This window comes from Anser cygnoides, chromosome 15 (genome assembly GCF_040182565.1).
Source record: "Anser cygnoides isolate HZ-2024a breed goose chromosome 15, Taihu_goose_T2T_genome, whole genome shotgun sequence".
NCBI lineage: Eukaryota > Metazoa > Chordata > Aves > Anseriformes > Anatidae > Anser > Anser cygnoides.
The window spans coordinates 1,631,095-1,640,217 of NC_089887.1; the positions used below are offsets into that span (position 1 = coordinate 1,631,095).

The window sequence follows — 9,123 nt, forward strand, 5'->3', positions numbered from 1 at the left end:
CACCCTGCCACGGCCTGTGACCGTGGGGAGATGCAGAGCTCTTCGGGGGCCTCTGATCCGGCCAGTCTGGCACATGCAGAGCTGCCGGCCTGATGCGGCCATCCCTTCATGTGAAGGAGCTCAGAAATGGGGTGCTCAGTTTCATGCTGAGGACCAGCCCTGGGGCCAGCTGCCGCAGGCTTGTCCTTCCCACGTCCCTTTCGCCTCCATTTCTGCAGGACACCAAGTTCTCCCCAATGATCTCCCCAGCTTGGTACACATGTAGCTTCTGACAAAAGTTTTGTGTCCCCCAAATGCCAGGCCACAGGGATGGGGGTCATGAGTTTGCAGGCCTGCAGCTCCGGGCCGTGCCCTGTGAGCAGCGTTCCTGGCAGGAGAGCCTCTTGCTGCAGCCCCCGTGCCCAGCTGAGCGGCCATCCAGGTCCCACTGTGGAACACACTTGCTCTGGTGGAACACGGAGGTCCCCATCTTTGCCCCTTTGCATCCCTGATCTTCATTTCCTTGAAATCTTTTGCAAGGAGGAAATGACCCAGATTAGTTGTCCCAGAGCTGGTGCTGCCGTGTCATGTTCCCAGCTCACAGGTTTTCTAGCTCTCCTCCGTGGCATTTCTCCCGCCCCAACTGCTTTCCTAGCAGATTTTTATAGAGCTGAAGCAAACGCAGTGGCCAGCCTGAGGTGGTAAATACAAATCTCCAGCGGTGAATATTGAGTTGCTTTTAATTTGCAGTCTGCTTAAAATAAAATAAAATGAAATAAAGACTTACACTGAAGTTCTGCATGAAACCGCTTTTCAACTGGAAGGTGTTGGAACCAAAAAGATGCTTGCTGACGTGTCTTCACTGCTATCCTGGAAAAAAGGCATTGCTGTTCTCTCCGGGACTTCCCACCCCTGTTTCCTACAGGCAGCGTGGGCAGTGGGGTGGTGCACACAGGAGGGGCGGCTGGCGCTGGACACAGACCCCCGGGACCCCCGGTGGCAGCACGGCCCCCCGGGAGCTCTGGGAGCCGTGGCCGAGGTCGCGGTGCCGGCCCCGCGCCGCCAGGTTTGCTCCCTGCAGCGCCGCAGAAGCGCCGAGCCCTGCGCAAAGCCTGCGGTGACATGAGAGGAGGCCGGCGAGTCGGGGAATTCGGAGACCATTTTATTTGCTGTATAACATAACTGCTCCCCTGAGCCTCTTTGTGGAGTCCTGAAGCTTTTTTTTTATCAGGCTAGAGGAGTGCGAATAATTGATTTTTCCACTCAGTGGCCAAACCAAAAAACTGGAGGGAGGGGGAGAGGCGAAGGAATCGTTTCAAGTTTATTTGAACAAAAAAGTTATTCTTTTTATTCAGTGCAATAAAAGCACAAGTGAGAAAATCTTTTGGGTGGTCAGACAGAACATTTTAACCCTTTGGGGCACTTTTTTTAAAGTGTTGGTGACTTGTAAAGTAAAAAGGGGGGAAATACCATTTCAAAGAGGTGAAAATGGAATGTTTGCACTTTCCCAAAATGTCTATTTTTTAACTTAAATATTTTCTAAAGTACAACGTGAATTTGTTGACATTTTTCAGACTCATCATCCCCAAAAGGCATCCAGCTTCATGTAAAGCAGTTGGAAAGAACTTGAAACTACGTTGTTTCAACTACATTGAAACTACAAGCGTGCACCCTTGCACAGTACAAACCCCTTCAACGTGAGCTTGCTGCTTCCCAAGCCACAGCCGCCCATTTGTGGCCCACCAGAGCCAAAAAAGAGGAGGAGAGACCGTGGGGGGGTTCCCGCACCTTCTGGTATGACAGAGCCGTGATTAGACTCAGCAGACACTGCACAGATGATTTTCCACTTACCTCTCTGTGTGTTGATTCATGCAAACGGCTACGTCCTAATTGGGCTCACCTGAACGCTGGGGAAGTTTTCGGGACCCGTGTGCTAATTGAGCTGGGAGGGTTTGAGGCTCTTCATTTGACATCTGCCTGTAATTCACCCGCCGCGCTGCGCGAAGCGGTGTCACGGAATTACACCTGTGTGCCAACTCTGTTTGCTTTCGGGCCGGCAGCGTTGCGTAACCGACACAAAACGCACACACACGCGCTCCGAGAAGTTTCACAACGGCAGAAATGCGGGCGGACGGGCAGGCTCCCCGCGCTGGAGGAGCGGCGGATCTCTAAGGCTCATAGCTTAGGGTCTACCTGATTCAGAAATCGGCAACGACTCGGCTGCTCGACCCGAGCCTGCTCCCACCGGCTCGCTTTGAGCTGGTGGAAGGGCGGTAGGACGGGAGGCGGAGGGCGGTTTGCCAGGGCTGGTGACGGAGCCGCTGGGCCGTGTACTTCCAAAGAAAGTTTTGCACGTGCCTTTGGGCCATCTTCCACCCGAGAGGCATTTCTGGCCCGACCAACGGGGTGTTTTCAAGCTGCCACGACACCGGCGCTCCCTTCACCTCCTCTGTACGCAGTGTTTGTCAGACACCAGTCCCACCTCAGCCGTGGGAGCAGGCAGCTGCTGACGGGGCAATGCTCTTCCTCCCACGCAGCCTCTTCCTCCTCCCTGCCAGCGCCCTCCGACCAGAGCTGGCAGTGATGCCTGCTGGTCCCGCACCGGCAGCTGCGGAGGGCCGTTGCCACTCGTGCAACTATCCCTGAGCGCTAAGAACCGACGTCCCAGCCTTTGCCAGGCGTCCCTGGCACGGACACGGTGACAGCCTGAGCTGCCTTCCCCCCTCGGTTTGCCGTAGCTCCCTGCGGGGTGGCCGTGCCCGTTGGTCCCGGCGGGGCTCTCACAGAGCAGGGAAAGGCCGGCGGTGTGTTTGTGCTGCGGGAGGTACCCCGGGAGCGAGGGGAGGGCTTGTGCAACGCGCCGCCTCGCTTTCTCTAGGCCTCCGTGTGTGGCACTATTGAGCTGTAAACATTTTGCAGGTGAGGTTTGTAGGGATAGGAAAATTAATCATCGGGAGGATTAATAACACGCTTTGTGGGTTGCAAAAGTCCGGGCAGCTCAGCTGTGCTCCCGGGAGCTGGGGGTGCCTGCTTCACGGGCTGGCAGATAGGAATCTGCCCGAGCCCGTCGTTATTTGCAACCAGATAACAGGGCTGTAGGTGTTGCGCCAGACAGAGACCGACTGCACTTGGCATTGTGCAGGGACGTGGCTGGTGACAGCCCATCCCCATCCGAGGAATACCTGTGTGTGTGTGCTGTGTAACACAGAAAGTACCAACCACCGCCCCGGGAAGACACCCGTCACTCTCCCCACGTGTTTGTCCCTATCATTCCAGCACACTAAAAAGGAAAATCGGGCGCTGACATTTCCAGCCAGGGCCATGAATTCCCACAGGCGGGTCCCAGACCCTCACCCAAGGCTGCACGCTCCCAGGGCTGCCCTGCCCCGGGCACACCGGGAGCAGTGGGATTCAGCGAGCCCGTCGGGATGCCCGGTGCCTCTCCCAGATGCTAGCAATTACCACCCTGCTCAATTCAGTCCAGCACCAGAGACAACAGGCTCTGCTAGCAAGTAATTAGCCCTGTTCGTTTTATTAAATAGCCAGGGCAGCACGCTAATTGCATGCTTTGCTTCAGGCTCAGTAAATCGGAACTGAAAGTGGATGTAAGAGAGAGCAGCACCGAGCCCTCCAGAGGGCTCTGGAGCACCCATCCCTGGGTGCACCCATCCCCAGAGCACCCACCCCATGAGCACCCACCCGCAGGAGCACCCATCCCTGGGTGCACCCATCCCCAGAGCACCCACCCCGGGCGAGGCTGGTGGCGGAGCAGCGCAGGTGCCCACGTCTGCGGAAATAGCAGCATGGCAGGGGGGAACTCCCCGGGCAGGAATGCACCCGCAAGGTCACTGCCGGGCCCGGCCAGGCCGGCAGCGCTGCCGCTGGGTGAGAAAGTCGCGGTTCAGCCACACCGTGGATGGGCATGGGGCCGGCACGGTGCTCCCCAGCCCTCAGGATGGGAGCATGGGGGTCCTGCCCCTGGTGTTTCCCCTTTGGGCTCCCGGGATCAGCCCCAGGCTGCTCCAGCTCGGCGAGGGAGATCTCTGCCTGCGTCTCGGAGCCGCTGTTGCCTTATCAGCCCTCCCAACAACTTTGAAATAGGCCAAGCCGAAAGCACAGAGATAGCGTTATCTCCCTGCTCTCTGCATCTCCTCGCCCTTATCTCCAGCCTTTCAATTCCCCAAAGCGGCATCGGCATGAGGCTGTGGACAGCCTGCGGGCTGGGAACGCGCCTGCTGCAGACCCGGCACAGCCCGGCACAGCCCGGCACATCCTGGCACATCCCAGTACAGCCGGGCACGGCACAGCATCAGGTCCCCAGGGACCTCCGGGGCCATCTCCCGCACCACCGGGGCTACCAGCCCTGCCGAGGGCTCGCCGTCCCAGCCCATCGCCGCCGCGAGCAGGAGCTGCCCTGACACAGCAGGGCTCAGCCCTGGCCTGGCAGGGTGAGGAGCAGCTCCTGGGCAGCTCCACTGGGGAGGAAATTCCTCGGGGAGTTTTCTTCCTCCCGGAGCGCTCAGGGCCCCGCAGCCACTGTGTGCACAGCCCCAAGCAGGAGCCCGCGTCGGCTCCTCTAGGGCTGCAGTTCCTGACCCAGACCTGAGCAGCCACGGCCCGGCCCCACGTGCCCGCGGCCTGGTGGATGCTGCTGGCCTCCTGGGAGAGGCCGGGAGCCAGGAAGGAAGCGGAGCCGCCCCGGGCTCGGGCCAGGAGGGGTGGGACATCTTCCTGCGTGCTGCAGCCCCCAGGATTCGCCCATCACTTGGGCTGGAACAAAACGCACCCACTGGCACGACGGGCGGGTGAGGGAGCACCCCGTCTGGGAAAGCCTCACTGTGTCAGCCGGCCCCCGTTTTGGGCCTGCAGAGCTCCCACATCGCAGGGATAGATCTGTACGGGGGCCGGAGCCAGGCCCAGGCTCCCCGGGCCCTGCATGGGGACCCGGAGCTCCAGAGCTCCTCCGTGTGCCACCCCAATCCCCACGCAGAGCCGCGGGTCAGCCTCAGCCCCAAGCTCCCAGCCCCCCGGTTTTGGCAGGGGCTATGCAGGCAGAAGGGCACCCATGGGAGCTGCCCCGTCCAGGGCTGCTCTGGGATGGGGACGTGGTTCAGAGCCCCTGCCCTGCTCCCAGCGCTCCTGTCCCACAGCATCGGCATGGCCACAAGATGGCATGGCAAAGCCATCCGGTGCCACCCCGTTCCCCCCACAAGCAGCCTCCCCCAAAAAACCCTGGTGCTGTATTTTGTCTCGGGGTCCCCCCCCAGGTCCAGGCACACAGACCCCGGAGCATCTGCATGGCCGCGGGCAGGATGGAGGCAAAGCTCTCCTGGGACTTGTCTTTAAGATGGGATTGGATTAATGCTTGTCAGAGAGGGGTAATTAAATGCCTTTGTAAGGTTTCTTCCTGTTTACTGGGATCGTTGACCCAAGGGAATGCTCAGATGTCTCCGGAGAGCTGAGAGCACAAGGGAAATTACTTTGCCCCAGCGAAGTTTTCCCTTTGGGTAATCAGCTCGTGCTCCTCCGCAGCAGCAGGAAGGAATATTTTACAAGGTAAAAGGGCTTGTGGTTACCCGAGCATCTGCTGGTTTTGCCCCAGTATCGACACACACGAGTGCTTCTTTCCTACGCACGGGGGTGGGAGCACACTCAAGTCGTGTCCCTCGTCACATCGCCCTTTGTCGCCCTCTCCGTGCACCCCCCGTGCGATGCTGACCTTTACGTTTCCCACCTCATTTTGCCACTTACCTCCATCGAGAACAGCAAACCGCCTCTGCGGCCACTCCAGAGGCTGATTGGCACTGCAGCAGCCCTGGCCCTGCTCAAGTGCAACAGCCTAATGGGTTAGGGGCAATTATCTGCCATTTGTGCCATCCGCGTACCGTGCTGCGCTAATGAGGAGCAGGAATCTGTCAAACTTGGAAACCGTGGGGGAAACAGAGAGGGGACACGGAGGGGAAACCGATCCTTCACGTGCAAAACGCTGAAATGCCCCCTGGCAGGCACCAGCGGGGATTCTCCCTTCCGATGGGAAGCAGGCGGCAGGCAGCCCCGCTGTCCCCGCGCTGTGATCCCACCACAGCAGCCGGACCCCCCAAAATCCAGATCGCACCCATCCCAGCACGTGTGTTACTGCCTCGCCCCCCCTGGCCCAGCGCCCACACCCTGTTTTAGCGGGGAACAGCTTTTCTCTTTCATCAGCAGCACAATTAAGCTCTAAACAGGCAAACAAGCAACCAGAGCAGTGAGCACTTGCAGAGCTTTCGTTCAGCAGGGTCCAGGAAAGATTTCAAACTTGGTCATCTTAGCTGAGAACCCCCGGCAGTAACTCCCTGATGGGCACTAAAGGAGATTCACTGTACGGCTGCAGAAGAAACTCTGTCAAGGAGTTAAATCACATCAGAAAAACCTGGGAGTGACCGGAACACCAAAGGGTCTGAGCCCTGTCTGAGCCATACCAGCTTCTGCTAAAAAATAAATAAATAAATAAATAAAATAAAATAAAAATAAAATAAATTGCAACATGAAACACGTTTCCTTTGATCATTTCTCATTTTAATGAGGGCAGGTTCCTAGGAAGCAAACAGTACATGTTTGTGTTATATTGCAAACAAGCTAGTACAGAAATCTAAAAAAAATAAACAAAATAAATATTTTCCCTGTTTTATTTCTCCCCAAGTTTATAGCACTAAGTTGACCTGAAAACAAGATGAATTTACCACTGTGTCTGGACAGTGGGCAAGAAAAATCGGATTTTTTTTGAACGCAGCTGTCTGCACGGTTTCGGAGAGGTCAGAAACCCGGAGAGCCGCCGATGAAACTCCTCCTCACCAGCCACGGAAACAGTCCCCACCTCGGGCAGCCAGTGCTCCTCCGGCGCCCGGAGCATCCCTGCCGGGACCCTTCAGCGGAGCAGAGCCACGTCTTCAATCGGGAGAGGCTGAAAGAAGAAGACCCCACGTTATTACATGGTTATTACCCAGGACATCCAGCTGTGGCCCCGTCACCCGGCTCTGCCCTCCCCACGAGGACATTTCCCCTCCGAACAGTGCTCAAAACCAGCCACGGACTCACGACGTGGGCTCAGAGCTTCCCCACCAGCACTGCGGACCCCTTCTGTTCCCACAAGAGACAGCGCACACAAATCAAGCCCCACGGCTCAAGCACCCGTATGAACACCCAGGTACCGGGCTGGGACCTGCTGCAAGGCTCTCGTGGAGATTCTGCTGCGGAATCAGAGCGCTGCACCGCGACACAGGCTCTGTCCGTGCTTCCAGCCAGGCTGCCGGAGGGGCCGGCTGAGCTGACCTGCCTGGGCTTTCCCCAAAAGTTAATAATCCCATATTGCCTCCAAAAAATGAAGGCGGGGGGTGTGGATGGGAACATGGCTACGTGTTTCGGGGCCGATCCAACATCTAAAAGCATCCCTGGATTTCAGCCGGATGTTGGCTCCTGCTTTGCATGTGGGAAAAGAGATTTAATGTTTGGACACAGCCCCAAAGCAGTCCCACGCAGCTTGGCCAAGCGGAGAGGGCAGGGAGAGGGGTCCTGCAGAGGGGTGATGCCGGGAGCTCCTCAGCACCTCCAGCACCACAAACACCCCTCCATGGCACTGACAGCTCGGTCCCTGCAGGGTGCAGGTTTGGGATACCCCAAACACGGGCACAGAAATCCCCCAGCTCCTTTTTCTGCCCCCCAGACCCAGGTGCAGCCCCTCCGAACGCATCTCACCGGGAGGAAGCCTGGGCTGCCCGCTCCATCCTGCTGGGACCTCGGGGTCCAAGTTTCAAGACGCAGCGGAGACTTTCGCAAGCTCACGCGACCGCAGCCAGGCTGGAACCCCCCCATGGCACGGGCTGTCCCGCGGGGTCCCGGCTCCCCACTCCCCAGCCGGGGCATCCCCCCTGGTGCAGGGGGCATCTCCCCGCAGCCCGGCGATGCCGTGGGGTCTCTGCTCGGGTTGTTCTCCCACCGGGCGTCCCCCCCACCCCCCACCCCCGATGCCTGCACGGTGGGAGACGGCAGCAAGGCTCCCGCACCCAGACACCCGCTGGCACCCCTCCAGCCCCCCAGGGTGCCGCAGGGGGACCGCAGCAAGGCTCCCGCACCCCAAAGCGCCACCTCCCCGGCCCGGTGCAGCGGGACATCCCCGCGCCCCGTCCCCGCGCCCCCTCCCGGCGCCCTGCCGTCGGGTCCCGCTTTACCTGAGCTCCGCGGGCGGCGGGCGGCGGCCGGGCGGGGGCCGGTCGGGGCCCCCCCCAGCCCCAGCCCCGCCGGAGCAGGCGCTGCAGGAGGCGGCCGGGACCGGGATGCGGCGGCGGCGGCGGCGGGGGGGGGGCGGGCGGCGGGGACCCCCCGTCGGGGCGGCCCGGGGGCTGCGGGGCGGCGGGCGCGGGACCCCCGGGGCGGCGGGGGGGCTCGGGCGGCAGCTCCCGGCGCCAGAGGTACGGGGAGCGGCGGACGCCCATGAGCAGCCCCGAGGCTCTCCCCACCGTGTGGTACCGGGGGCTGGCGACGTGCTTGTACCAAGCGCCGGCCGGCGGGGCCGCCGGCAGCATCAGCCCCAGCAGCACCAGGGCCCCCCAGGCGCCCCCCGACAGCCGCCCCCTCGCCATCGCTGCGGGCAGCAGGCTTCCCGGCCGCCCCGGCCCCGGGTGCCCCAGCGAAGGCAGCCCCGCGCCCGAGCCCCGCCGGTTTATAGCGCCGCCGGGAGGGGCACCCCGCGGCTCCGCCCCGCAGCCCCCCGCCGCCCCGCGGACCTCCCCCCCGCCGCCCCTCGGCCTCCCCTCCCCTGGCCCCCAGCAGCCCTCCCAGCCCGCAGCATCCCCCCGCCGCCCCGAGCGTCCCCCTGCCGCCCCCCGCGCCCCCGCCGCAGCCTCCGGCATCCTCTGCACCGCCCCAAGCATCCCTGAGCCCCTGGGCAGCCCCCTCCCGGCCCCAAGCGTCCCTCCGCAGCCCTGCGCCACCCCTGCAGCCCCACAAAGCTCTCTTCAGCTCAGCATCCCCCCCCCCCAAGACCCCAAGGACCTGCCCGACGGCAGCAGGATTTAGTGCTGGAGGAAGAGAGAGGTTTCAAACTGACCGCAAGTGAGGACCCCCAGAGGGGATCTGCGCCCCCCACCTCACTGCCCAGAGAGGGAC

The 9,123-nt window shown here is 61.0% G+C and overlaps 1 protein-coding gene across 1 annotated transcript; it reads right to left on the reverse strand.

The window, feature by feature from the left end:
- Positions 1 to 6,515: 6,515 nt before the first annotated feature.
- On the reverse strand, positions 6,516 to 8,684 carry NPW (neuropeptide W). Its single transcript, XM_066977723.1, has 2 exons — positions 8,187 to 8,684; positions 6,516 to 6,922 (listed from the first exon to the last, which is right to left on the reverse strand). The coding sequence occupies exons 1-2, from the start codon at positions 8,595 to 8,597 to the stop codon at positions 6,887 to 6,889; spliced, it is 447 nt and encodes a 148-aa protein (XP_066833824.1). The 5' UTR covers positions 8,598 to 8,684; the 3' UTR covers positions 6,516 to 6,886.
- Positions 8,685 to 9,123: the final 439 nt, after the last annotated feature.

Bases quoted from the DNA above. Each gene is read 5' to 3' on its own strand.
- NPW (XM_066977723.1), bottom strand. From the start codon at position 8,597: ATGGCGAGGGGGCGGCTGTCGGGGGGCGCCTGGGGGGCCCTGGTGCTG. The intron at 6,923-8,186 runs GTAAAGCGGGAC...TTCTTCTTTCAG, and splicing joins CCGCCGCCCGCGGAGCTCAG to CCTCTCCCGATTGAAGACGT.